This window comes from Austrofundulus limnaeus, unplaced genomic scaffold, assembly GCF_001266775.1.
Source record: "Austrofundulus limnaeus strain Quisiro unplaced genomic scaffold, Austrofundulus_limnaeus-1.0 Scaffold31, whole genome shotgun sequence".
NCBI lineage: Eukaryota > Metazoa > Chordata > Actinopteri > Cyprinodontiformes > Rivulidae > Austrofundulus > Austrofundulus limnaeus.
Window position 1 is genome coordinate 2,801,964 of NW_013952433.1, and position 13,658 is coordinate 2,815,621.

A 13,658-nucleotide genomic window follows, 5' to 3' on the forward strand; every position below is an offset into this window, starting at 1 on the left:
GCTGGGGAGAGGGAGGTCTGGGCCTCCCTTCTGAAGCTGCTGCCCCCGCGACCCGACCCCGGATAGGCGGAAGAAAATGGATGGATGGATGGATATTAAAGAGTGGATGTGCAATCCCATTGTTTTAGGGGGCGGTGAATATTTTTGAAGTCTGACATCATCAAAGACATAAATTCCCACAGAGATCAGAGTGTAGCTAACATGTAGTTGAAGTGATGATGAATGAAAAGGGTGTGAAAGTCTTAAAATCTCCTGGGAGCTGAGCAATAACACAAACATCATTCACAGCGAGGGAAACCAGATGCTGGCTCTTCTGCTTTACCTGCGCGACGGTACAGTTGTGGGTCTTGGCTTCGATCTTGGCCATGATGACGTGCGACGTCCAGCGAGCCAGCCAGTAGTCGATGGCGACCATCAGGGAGTGCTTGAGGAGCTGCGAGAGGAGGAGCAGGGCGAGCAGGGGGAGGCCGGCGGAGGACAGGTAGGTGCCGCAAGAACGCCATGGGATGGTGGCCCGCTGGCGCATCACTTGGGACAGGTTGTCCTCGTCGTCGCTTTCCACAGACTCTTCTGGGAGCAAAAACACAGATGAGTCCGAACAGAGAAGTCAGTGCATTTTAATGAGAAATATCTCCTCAAACACTAAAATATTTCTTAATTAATTTCATTTATGTGCCTTTTTTTGACTGAAACTTATGAGAACCAAAAACAGGAAAGACCAACATTAAAACAAGCGACAAATTACAGAATCCCCAACATTCAACTCCAAGCAGATGCTAATTTCAACGAGAAGCCAACGTGAACGACCTCTCACGTTCTCTCCACCCATTAAATATCACACACCGCGTTACGTAGCAAGCTTTAGAGCGTGAGGCTGCATGTGGACGTCTGAGAGACTCAGACAAGCTGGAGGCGGAGAGGAGGCAGGAGGAGAAGGCAGGAAAAGCAAAGGGCCTAATGACCGTCAGCACTAAAACTACCATCTACAAACATGCTTGCATTAGAGACACTTTTAGTGGCAGCAGGGAGACATGACTGAGGGACAAGTGTGAAGAAGACGTACAGCAAAAGGAACCGACAGAACTGATATTTGCTAGAAGCATCACAAACGCCACAAACAGATTTTTTAAATCTGGTTTTGATTCATTTATTTGTTCATTTTTTATTTTCCAAACCATGCTTTCTGGTTCACACCTGCTCGATGGAACACAAGGGCAACACTCGCTGCTGCAGCCGCGACCGCACCAGTCCACCCCGGGGTGCCACCAGCACGCAGGAGACAATACAGAGTACAGATAAAAAGTACAGCTAATGCACCTCAGCTCCTCTCATCACAAAACTCTCAACAGCACAGGTACGCAAAAGGTCAGCTCCAGTGTTGCACCACAGCAGGAGGCAGAATGTGAAATATCTAATAACTATGAGATAAAAAAAAGAAAGAAAAGACAGACCAGGAAACCTAAAAATGTTTGCATTTACCAACTAAGAGAGCACAACTATGGAGCACCAAGTGTAAAATAAAATGTTAAATAATGTCACAAACACATTTTTTATTATTTAGCTCACTGCTCTTACATTTTGCAAATTTTTACTGAACGTTAAATTTAAAATGTTAACTAATATGTGTAAATACAAAATCTTAAATCTAAATGTGTGAACCTTTATCGTAAATGTTAAATAAAAAGCTTACAAATGTAAGAATGGAACGCAGCCTTGGCTGTTGGTACAAGGCTTGAGTTGTGATGTCATCATCTTGAGACAAAAGCAAATGCTGCAAAAGCTTCAAACATTGCTAACACTGAAGATGGTATCTAAAATCTAAATTCAAATTGTGTTCATTGAAAACAACATGGGTGGTACCTGTGGTCCAGCAGTTTGAAATGCACTCGGACACCGGCCGCAGCTGCAAGTTTAATGTCTTGTATGGAAGCGTTAGCAGCATTAGCGGTTGTTATCGTCACAGGATGATGACATCATAAAAAGAGCTGAGCACCAACAGCAAAGACTGCATTCCATTTATAAATACTTATGTAAATTCAACATTTATCCACATTTACATTCAGTATTTACACATATTAACATTTAAATTGAACATTTAGAAAAGTTAGCTAAATGTGAGAACAGTGAGCTAAATGATAAAATGTTAGTGGAAATGTTTCAACTRGGATTTCAATCTCAGAAAGTGATCTAAATAATAAAAAGGTGTTAGTGACAATTTTAAACATTTTATTTTACACTTAGTGCCCCATACAACTGAAGCCACTGATGCAACATAAACATTAAATTAAGCTTGATGAGAAATGTAACAGATGCTTCTTCTCAGCAAACACAGCAGGTGATGGGGAAATGACAGCCTGCATGTAACACTCGGGCTGAAACCAGAGACGCTCCTGCTGCAGTCATGCACATATTCAGTCCAGCTGGTCTTCGCTCACCTTCCTCGTCGTCCTCGGTCCTCACTGCATCCCTGGAGTACATGGCCCTCCGAAGGTTCTTCCTCTCCATGTCAGTCAAGCTCGCTGCAACCGTCTCCTGAAAGGAGAGTTTACAAATTCCAACAAACACTCGTCTCCGCCGAAAGCTGAATCCAACAATCAGCTCTCGTTAGCTGCTGACTCTGAGTCGTGATTATTTTAACTCAGCGATCAATAATCACCGTCTCAAACTCCCGGTCCTGTCTGTGCATTAGGGTCTTCCAGTGCTCGAAGAGTTCGGGTTCCGAGTTCTGGATGTCCTTCAGAGTCCCTTCGGTCTGGATCGTGCCGTCTTTCATTGCAATAATCTGATAACAAACACACACACACACACACACACACACACACACACACACACATGCAGACACAGATAATCAAGCTTTATGTGCTCCTGAGATTTTTGAGATAAACAGTCTTATATAAAAACAGCAATAAATTGGGTTATTATGTTTAGCTGCACAAATTGTTCTGGTAAAGAGTTTAAAGATCCAATACACACACAGACACACACACACACACACACACACACACACACACACACACACACACACACACACACACACTGTGGTTTTACCCAGTCTGCGTGCGGTAGGTACTGCAGCTTGTGTGTGACCAACACCACGGTTCTTTTCTCTTCTCTCAGCATCTTCAGGATGCCGTCCTGCATCAGATGATCACTCAGGTGGATGTCTAAGGCAGAAAATGGGTCGTCCTAAAAATATATACACTCAGGTTTAAAAGCGCGCAAAGGAACACAAACATTTCATGCATCAGCACACATCTGTCTCTGCAGCCATGTTTGAACAAAAAAAAAAAACATTTATACCCACGCTTAACCCTGAAGGACAATGTTTGTTGTTCATGTTTGTATGAAACACAAGCCAGAAAGATATGTCAATTGTAACAACTTCTGTTTATCCCACCCCTAAAGTCCTCTACAGGATTTAATTTTCAGTTTATATTGAAAATTATGGCAAATATTTCATCCAACTATAAAAAAAAACTATTACAGAAAGTGAAACCATGTTTTAAAATGTTATAATTACTGAGAAGCAGATTTAAAAACCCATCAGGGTCTGACATTTCAAAGCTCAGAGATTAGGAGGCGTGCAGTTATTTTTATCAAGCAGGACAGTTTCAGAAATAGAATCGCATCTGAGTCTTTGGTTTCACGTCGCCTAAAATAAAAAAAAGATGAAACCTTCTGATGAGTTGAACATCAGACTCACCAGAAAAACCACGTTGGTCTGCTGGTACAGAGCTCTGGCCACACTGATTCGTTGTTTCTGTCCCCCTGATAGGATTATTCCCTGCACGGGGAAAATGGAAAAACGTGTGAAGGAACTGCATTTGCAGAGCGTGTGTGTGGTCTCCAGAGAAACAAAGGGGATAATGGGTTTATTTCCTTCATTAGCCGTGTGTGAAAAATAGCCAACGTGACAGAGCTTCGACTAAACCAGGGCAGTCCAGCCACCTGCTCACAGAAAACAATGTTGCTGAAATGTGGCGATGCAGGAAGGGTGAGGTGTGATGAATCAAAAATTATTAAAAGTAATAAAAAAAGGTGATGTAATACTGACCCGCTCCCCAATCTCTGTCTGGTCCCCCTGAGGAAGGATGTCAATGTCAGGCTGAAGGGAGCAGGCCTCGATGACTGCTTTGTATCTGCCAGGCGCAAAGACRGAATACAAATGAGGACCGAGATCCGCTCATTGTTCCCTTGATGACCGGCAATCAGGCTGGCACAGTCATTTAAATGGTTTTACATATCATCTGCTGTCATGCATAATACAAGTCAGAGGAAGCCAACGCTGAAGTGATAAAAAGGTTGGAGATTTTACAGAAAATTGTCTCGTTTCATCATATAGAAATAACGCAAAGGAAGGAACAATTTGCCACACATTAGTCATCTGATTGTGTTATTTGAATTTAAAATGTAATTTCTACACCGCACATTTACAGCAAACCACATGCTTTCAAATGACTTGGAGTCATCCTAACGTAATGTAAAAGCTGCTGCAGCTTTGAGGTTAAACTCTGACAATACGAGGTCGTGACCCAGAAAACCAAATGCTTACAAACTCTAGACAGTTTGGATTTTTACAGCTTTACAGAATCACTGCGCGTGCTTTGTTTCTGACTCAGGAAGCTGACAAATCTGTTGCAGAACACGGAGGATAGACTGATCTAAACAGGAAGTAATAAGCTGCACTAAAAACCATCGAGTTAACAGTAAAAACAAAAATGGCTACACCATCCCAGGTGTTCATCCAACAGGTATGAAGAGTGTTCGCAAATATTTGCACATGCAAAACGTCCACGTGTCGTTTATAACATCTGTGTGTAAATCTGAGCAACTGTTGCAGACTGTTTACATCCGATGTAAAGACAGAAACACCTGCTGCACGGTCTGTATTSAACCAGATCAACCAAAACAGGATGGGGCCATAAGAGACAGGGGGTTTTGTTTAATTGATAGAACATATCCAAGGCAACAAAGCGCACGGATCCATTAGTATTTTATGAATAGCAAAAGAAAGAAAAGGAAGCACAGTCCATTAGACCTCCAGAGAGCCTTTCTGCTTCCATTAAAGCAAAACACAAGCTAATTGTTGTGAGCATGAAAAGCGGGCCTGAGTGTTTCAGTGTTTGATATCGTTGGTGTGTACTGGGTTTAAAAAATTACTCTGGAAACTCAAATATTCTGTCCAAGCTTTAACCTAATCAGCTGTCAGTTAATTCAAGCTTGCCAGCAAAAACGGTACAATTAACACCGATAATTAATCTATAATGCAGTATGATGTTTTTAAAAGGGGTGATTAATCGCTGCTATAGGTGTAAACAAAGAGAAAATAAAATTGGCTCAATAATCAATTGAAAACCCTCAAACGTCTGCTTCTATTAGTAGAAATAACCTCTTATGAACGTTGGATTTCCTGAGATTTTGACTCATTTAAAAAGAATGAAACGTAAAAATAAAGCAATGTGCAAGCACATAAAACATGCAGCAGTAAGGTCTTGCCTTGATTTGATCATGGGCATCTCAAAGGTGATGTTCTCCACCAAAGAGGCGTTCAGCAGCCAGGGCTTCTGGGAAGCGTAGGCCACAGGACCTCTCTTCCTGTCAGTTAGGACACACAGAGCCGTCAGACAGACAGGATAATCTCCTACTTGTTTCAATGTTACTGCTTAATGAGTCTTTGTTTCACACATGGGTTAAGGTTAAGGAGCAGTCTAATCTCTGGACCACAGGGACTCCTCACTGTCAGAGGCTGACATCTCCAGTCAGACAGCGGGCCGGAGGATAATTACAGAGGCGTTTGTGAAGTCAGGTGTGAGCTGAGGGTCAGGGGTAAAGCATGCAAGCAGGGGGAGTGGATGCTGGATTTCTAGGTAACCTTAAGCACCGTTTTCCCATCTCTGCTAATAATGATGGTGCATCTCCATGGAGAGGGTCGTCAGGTTTGAAGCTCACCTGACGTCTCTGTCACCTGTTGCCTCTCTGTCTGTGGGACTGCAAGAGAAATCATTAAAACGCACATTAGAGACCCGGATGATGACTTCACAGAAAAACAAACACACTCCTCCCTCGGCAGTCCAAACACGAGCAGGACAGCTGCATTAATACTCGTAACATTAATGTCCTTTCCTAAAAATAACAGCCCCACGCCGCCCCTCCCCTCCTGCACGTCTGTAGTTTGCCGATATGGAAATGAGAATCAACCCGCTTGGATGTCGGAGGATTTGAGATTTGTACGTCAGCAGCAGGTCTGAGGTTAACGTGATGTTTGTTTCTGTTTGATCGTGTCCTGCTGCTCTTCCTGTTTGTTTCCTCTGGAGCTCACAGAAAAACACCGAGCAGCGGCAAAACAGCTTTTAATTCTCACTGATAGTCACTATATGTTCTATGGTTGGACTATTTCTAAGTGCTGTCTGCTCACTAAGCTAAAGTTTGATCAAAACCTGCTCCTTTTTGCAAACAATCAGTTCTTGAATGTAGAATTTGACACACCTCTACTTTAAACAGTCCTTTCAAAATAAAGTTTTACATCTCAAACCTTCACTAGTCTCTTCTAGACAGAAAAAAAGGCTGAGAAGAAAAATATTTTTCTTCAAGTCAATTGTTTTTTGCAGCGTTTTATAGTACTGTAACTATGTACATTTACCTCATTACAGTACTTAAGTAGTTTTTTGAGGATTTGTAATTTTTCCAATTATTTTTTGAAATGGCTACTTTTACTTTTATTTCGTTACATTTTAAAGCTAAAAATGACACTTTTACTTCTTTACTTTCAAATTTAACACCTAGTTACTCGTTAAAAACTTAATATGTTCGACCTCATCATGAAAGAAGATGTTTATGCTCTAAAACATGAAGTGTTGAATTTACTCAAAGTCAAGTCAACTCTAAGCCTAGTTGAGTAAATTGAGCAAAAAAATATACATATATTGCTCAATTTAAGCAACCTGGTTTAGTGGAACCAGTTTGGTTCAGTAAATTCAACAGTTTATTTCTTAGGGAGTGTGTAAAAGTACTTTTACTTTCCCAATTTTTGTGAACAGTTTTCTGACTTTTAATTGAGTTGTTTTCTCATCAGTGAAATTTTTTTTCCCAAAGTCATTTTGTTATTTTTTTAAAGTACTTTATAGACCTGGACCACTTGTGCATTTAAACTAAAAACCAAAGTACTTTATAGACCTGGACCACTTGTGCATTTAAACTAAAAACCAAAGTACTTTATAGACCTCTGGTTTTTAGTTTAAAAGCACAAGTGGTCCAGATTAAATTTATTAACTGTTTTTTAAATTTATTTTTATTGTTTTTTTTTTCTCGTAATTTTAAAATGTTTTGGTCCAACAGGAGCGTTGAGCTGAGGCAGCAGCAGTGACTAAAACTGTCTCACTGTGACTGAGCATCAGTCAAACAGAAGCAGGGCTTTACAACCTTTACAATAAGTCCTCTTCAGCTGTCAGCCCAGCTTTTTAAAACACCGTCCTTTTTGTTAAAAGTTCAGTCAACCAGCTTTCCTTTAATCTGAACTTGCAGCACAACAGAACCGCTTCAGTAATCCGGGCCGGTCTGAGTTTGAAAATGTTCCAACTAAAAATACATGTCGGTGGTGGATCATGTGCACAGTTTTACCTTTCATCTCTCTCAGATTCAAGGTCCAGCAGGCTGTGAAAAAGTAAAATAAAAAAAAAGAAAAGGTTAATTTAGATTTACGTGTTTTGTTTGACAATGTCCTCCGCATATGTTTTTTTTTTATCATAGTTTGGATAAGAGTGTCATAAAACCTCCCAGATGCTAATGTTAGACGTGTAAATATTTCTGTAACTCAACACGTCGACTCTGCTCTTGACTAATTTATAAGCTGGTGTGCGCACGTCCACATGAACGGCTCTGCACATGCTCAGCGGGAGCGGCGGTGTATTTTTAGGGTGACACCTTCTGCGGTCGTTCTGAGAAGGTGACTTCAGTCGCATCTGAGTGCGTCCAGTGGATGATTTATTCACTCCGGTTTACTGCAGCAGCTAAAGGATCCACGGCACCGCGAGGAGCGCAAACGTTCAGGGAGGGAAGAGGTGGCTGACATTTAGGAAGCTTTGACATCTTGTGCTTGAACATGTAAACACAGCTGTTACAGTCTGAGTCAGGAGGAAGGGATGGAAACAGGGTCAATGAGAACAGTCGGGGTGTTTTGACTCTAAACAGGAATTTAGTTTGTTCGTTTTCCTCAAAACACCAACATTTACTTCARTAAATCAGTTTTTTAAAGAGTCCCTAATATCAAATTTTTGTAATAAATATGAATGCATTTTTGAAAGATTATATAAATAACATATTGCAGCATTTTTTTACATCGCTGAGATGAACAGTTGTTGAGATATTTGCATGTAAAGTATCAGGAAGTGATGTCAAAGGGGAATGTCTCAGTGTGAACAGAGTGTTGCTACAACAGCTGATAAACTGATGTTTCTTTAGATTATTTTCAGTCACTATCAGAGCGAGAGATTAAAAAAAGTTCAAATATTATTGTTTCAATAAACAAAGGTCAGTGAGTTCCCTTTTGATGTCATTTCCTGTTTCATTTTGGCTGAGCCAAATTTGAAAGAAGATATGCCAGTTATGAAACAAAAAGTTTAAAATCATTCGTATTATGCCAAGTTTATAAAATATAAAGAAGTTTTCTTTGACCTTTTGTATTTGAAGTATATGCATGTTGTCACCTTAAAAGAAAATTGAGATAAATTAAGACAAGTGAGCTAAATAAGCCATTGTGGTCATCAATAAAAATGAAGCAGACAAAGTGTAGAGAAACAGCTACAATATATTCTAGTATTTTATTGTTATTTTTAAGGTCATATTTGAGAGTCAGTGTCAAACGTTTTTTGCGAACAAAGAGGGACGGGATAGTAAAGTTCCTATGCTCCTTGTTAACAACGTCTCTGAGCTGAATGTCAACCGTTTCTGTATTATGTGACAATAGCTGAGCTGAAAAGAGCAGCTGCAGCCCCGCTGGGGGGATTAATGGGCTGTAAGACTTGTCACCGGCCTGGAGGGGTCTCAGAGGAGCTCCACACTGATGGGAGAAATCAACACAATATGGGACCTGTTTCAAGTCTTTACAGCAAAGGGTGGCTGGTAAAAGAAATGAAAGTCTTGTTCTGTTTTGTATTTATGGACTTTGAGCTCAGGTGGAAAAAAAATTTGCGCCCTGAGATCACTGGTGACACTGGTGATAAACTTAGTGACTGATTGGATGGGAAGTAAAGAAAAATGTGAATTTATTTTAATTATTAAATCTACAGCGGGTAAAATAAGTATTGAACACGTCAACATTTTTCTCAGTAAATATATTACTAGAGGTGCTAATGACATGAAATGTTCACCAGATGTCGGTAACAACCCAAGTGATCCATACATACAAAGAAATCAAACCATAAATGTCCAGAAATGAAGTTACTTGTAATAATGTGGAATGGCACAGGGAAAAAGTATTGAACACATGAAGAAAGGGAGGTGTAAAAAGGCATGGAAAGCCAAGACACCAGCTGAACTCTCTCCGTAATTAGAAARCAAGCCTGCCCCTTGTCAGTGCAAGTTAATATCAGCTGGTTCAGTCCCAAATGATGGCCAGGTATCACACAAGAACCATCTGATGATGGGTAAAAGTAAAGAGCTCTCTCAAGACCTTCACAACCTTATTGTTGCAAAGCATAATGATGGCATCGGTTACAGAAGAATGTCTAAACTTCTGAAGGTTCCAGTGAGCACYGTTGGGGCCATAATTCAGAAGTGGAAAGAACATTATTTCACCATAAACCGACCACGACCAGGTGCTCCTCRCAAGATTTCTGACAGAGGAGTGAAAAGAATTATCAGAAGAGTTGTCCAAGAGCCAAGGACCACTTGTGGAGAGCTTCAGAAAGACCTGCAATTAGCAGGTACGATTGTTTCAAAGAAAACAATAAGTAATGCACTGAACCACCATGGCCTGTATGCACGCTCACCACGCAAGACTCCACTGCTGAAGAAACAGCATGTTGAAGCTCCTTTAAAGTTTGCTGCACAACATTTAAACAAGCCTGTGTAATACTGGGAGAATATAGTCTGGTCAGATGAGACCAACATTGAACTGTTTGGATGCCAGAATACACATCATGTTTGGAGGTCAAATGGCACTGCACATCAGCCCAAAAACACCAAACCAACAGTGAAGTTTGGAGGTGGGAACATCATGGTGTGGGGCTGTTTTTCAGCATATGGTACTGGCAAACTTCAAATAATTGAAGGAAGGATGAGTGGAAAAATGTACAGAGACATTATTGATAAAAATCTGCTTCCATCTACCAGGATGATGAAGATGAAACGTGGCTGGACATTTCAGCAAGACAATGAGCCCAAACACAAAGCCAAGGAAACTCTCAGTTGGTTTCAGAGAAATAAACTAAAGCTGCTGGAATGGCCCAGCCAATYACCTGACCTGAATCCAACAGAAAATCTATAGAAAGAACTAAAGATCAGAGTTCATAGAAGAGGTCCACGAAACCTTCAAGATTTGAAGACTGTTTGTGGAAGAATGGGCCAAAATCACACCTGAGCAATGCATGCCACTAGTTTCTCCATACAGGAGGCGTCTTGAAGCTGTCATTGACAACAAAGGCTTTTGTACAAAGTATTAGATAAATTTCAGTAAGTGTGTTCAATTCTTTTTCCCTTTGCCATTCCACATTATTACAAATAACTTCATTTCTGGACATTTATGGTTTGATTTCTTTGTATGTATGGATCACTTGGGTTGTTACBRACATCTGGTGAAAATTTCATGTCATTAGCACCTCTAGTAATATATTTACTGAGGAAAATGTTGACGTGTTCAATACTTATTTTACCCGCTGTATATGCTTTCATGTATGACACACGGGAAAAAGATTTTCCATTTTACRATGCACACGACAAAACTGGCCTCAAAATCCAATTTCTGTAGAAAAGAAAAGGGAATTTTTACCAATAAAAAGGTTTTGATGCAGCCTTTATTTCTTCAGACTTAAAAAAAAATCTAAACATCTGGCTCATTGGAAGCAAAATTTAAAGAAGTCAGGAATGATTTAAAACTTTTGCACGGCACTGTAAATCAACAAATATGATCATGTTTAAAATGCAGGTTGAATGTTTGATAAAAATCTAAAATAAGAGACGTAATCATGAGGTTTGAAGCTGTTCGCAGAGCAGCTGAGGAGGTAAAGTTGGTCTTCTGCCAACAACTGGATCCCCAAAAACATAAAAGCTAAACTGTGAACAAATATAAAATCTGAGTTTGTCTTTAATCACGTCTACAACCAAAAAATATATAATAAAGGAATAAAGAAAACTCTCTGCATTAATGAATGAACAGTGAATAAAAACCAGCCTGCAAATTCAGTCCATTTAACACAAAAACTCCAACTTTAAAATGAGTAAAGAGTTGATGTTTGTGTCTGCGGAATATCAAATGGACAATTTAAATACTAATGAAATAAAACCACTAAACAGAGACGTTTTTGTTAGAACTTCTCCTCCGGTTATCGACCATAAACAAAGCGATTTTCTAAATGTAAAAATCACTTCAGCAAATAACATCATCAGACCTCATCACCTCAGAGCACTTGTGACGGGAGCGGCTGATTGTTTTTCATCCTACAGACACTGGAACAACATGTTCATCATGACCGAGCCACACACAGATTTTAATCAACACCTTAAAAAGGAACAAAGAGCCTTTTGGAGGGAAATGTAGAAGAAATGCTTCACACTTTTTAATCAGCAGTCAGAGAGGTGATTTCTACCGTTTAATGGTCAACTTGAAGCGGTGCTGGAGGGAAACGCTGCTCACTCAGAGGCTAAACTGTCATCCATTTGTCTGACCTCCTCCTTCTAGATAAATGATAAGGAAGTTAACAATCCTGTGGGTTTTGTACAATGAAATAAAATCTTAAAAATAAATCAAACAGGAAGCCTGAGGCCAATTGTGTTTCTGTTCAAAGCGGAGCAGCAGCATTTTGTACCTGCTGCTGACACAAAGATTTACAAAAATACGTGTCAAAAATAAAAATATGGAACCTTGTTTTTGAGTGGGGAAAAAAACACCCAACATCAGGCCGACAGGAGCCAGAACAAGGTTGTTTGTTCCGGAATAAACTCAACTAAAACAAGCCAAACAAAAGCTGAATAAAACATAAAGTCAGAGCAGAATAAGGAACGAAAAGGTCTGAAGAAAGACCTGATGAGGAATAAAAACAGGGACCTGCTGAGGAACGACTGACTCATCGTAGGTGTGACGATTACACCAAAACAAGACAGACACAAACCAGACTGAAGAATTCATAATGAATCCAGTAAATCACAAAAACACAAAGCACAGAATAAATCATGTTAAACATGAAAAAAATTCAGCTGAGCTCAGTGGCCTGAGGAAGGAAACCACCGGAGTTCGGTGGTTCTCCACAGATCTGTAATTACTGCGAGGAGTTAAAATGTTTCCTGGCTATGAAAGAAAGATCTTTAATGGCTTTCATTCGTTTTTCCTGCGTCCTGATGAGTCTTTAATTATGAGCAGGTGAACAACAATATTAGGAGGATCCTATTTACATCCCTCTTTATTTTTCTTCGAAAAACCAAACGACAGAAGAAACGATCACCAGAGACTACACGTTACTGCAAACCATTTTTCAGAGACACAAACTCAACATTTGACTGGATTCACCACCCTTTGATGGCGTTTTGGACAATCCTGTGCACACTATTTCTCAGAAGCAGCACTGTTGTTGGAAACTAAAACGAAATAAAAAATAATCAGCCACAAGCTGACGAGCAGATGAGGTGAAGCCAGAAACTAGAAGCTGCTGTCGGCTGTCAGATGCCTCGCAATGTTTTTTCCCCACCCTACAGCTTGTACGCCCTCAGTACTGCGAGCTAATGCTTTAAACTAGTTTCTAAAGCAGGCGCTTTCAAAATAACTTTTTGTAATTTCTGTAAATTAAGGAGCCAATGTGTCACAATAAAACCGATCAATGTTTTGTTGTGTTGTCTTAATTGGGTTTCTGAAACACGAACACCAACAGGTCCTGTGGAGACAAATCCAACGTTCTCCTGTTCTGATTCCTCCAAAGTAAATTTATTTTGAAATCTTCAATATTTCTAACAAATCCCTTTAATGGTCTAGTCTGGAAATACTTACAGCAGAGAAGTGTTTGAATATTTAGCTTTCAAACCTCAGATATTATGGAGTTGACCTTTCCATTAATCCCCACTTCCATGATCCAAATTGTCCCTTTAATGGAGAATAAACCAAATATGTAAAACCAACACAAATCAGCTGACTGATAAAAGCTGACTCAGAACGAGCCAATAAGACCATCATCATTAAACCTGACATGAGTTCAGGCTCCTCTGATTAATACTTCCTGCTTCTCGTTAATCCTCCGCTGTGCCTCATTGTTTCTAATGTCACCACTCTGTTCTGCTGCCTGTTTCCACGCCGGCTGGAATCAACGYCCAAATGTAACGCAGCTTTGATGTCACCGACTGAAACAACAACAAACCTCGTGGCAACACGAGGACAAACTCTGCTTACAGCTGCTCAGCCACTCCAGAACGCATGATAGGTGAGAGTCTCTGCAACACCCCCCCCCCCCCCCCCCCCC

At 40.3% G+C, this 13,658-nt stretch overlaps 1 protein-coding gene across 2 annotated transcripts in view; it reads right to left on the reverse strand.

The window, feature by feature from the left end:
• Positions 1-13,658, reverse strand: part of abcc8 (ATP-binding cassette, sub-family C (CFTR/MRP), member 8) — a gene marked incomplete in the record, with an annotated part of 76,086 nt that overhangs the window by 18,703 nt on the left and 43,725 nt on the right. Inside the window, 9 exon segments of one of the 2 annotated variants that reach the window (XM_014005593.1) lie at positions 323-570; positions 2,436-2,532; positions 2,657-2,782; positions 3,049-3,186; positions 3,704-3,784; positions 4,055-4,139; positions 5,497-5,595; positions 5,950-5,988; positions 7,618-7,650. In XM_014005593.1, coding sequence (XP_013861047.1) covers positions 323-570; positions 2,436-2,532; positions 2,657-2,782; positions 3,049-3,186; positions 3,704-3,784; positions 4,055-4,139; positions 5,497-5,595; positions 5,950-5,988; positions 7,618-7,650 — 946 coding nt within the window. 2 annotated transcript variants of the gene reach the window in all.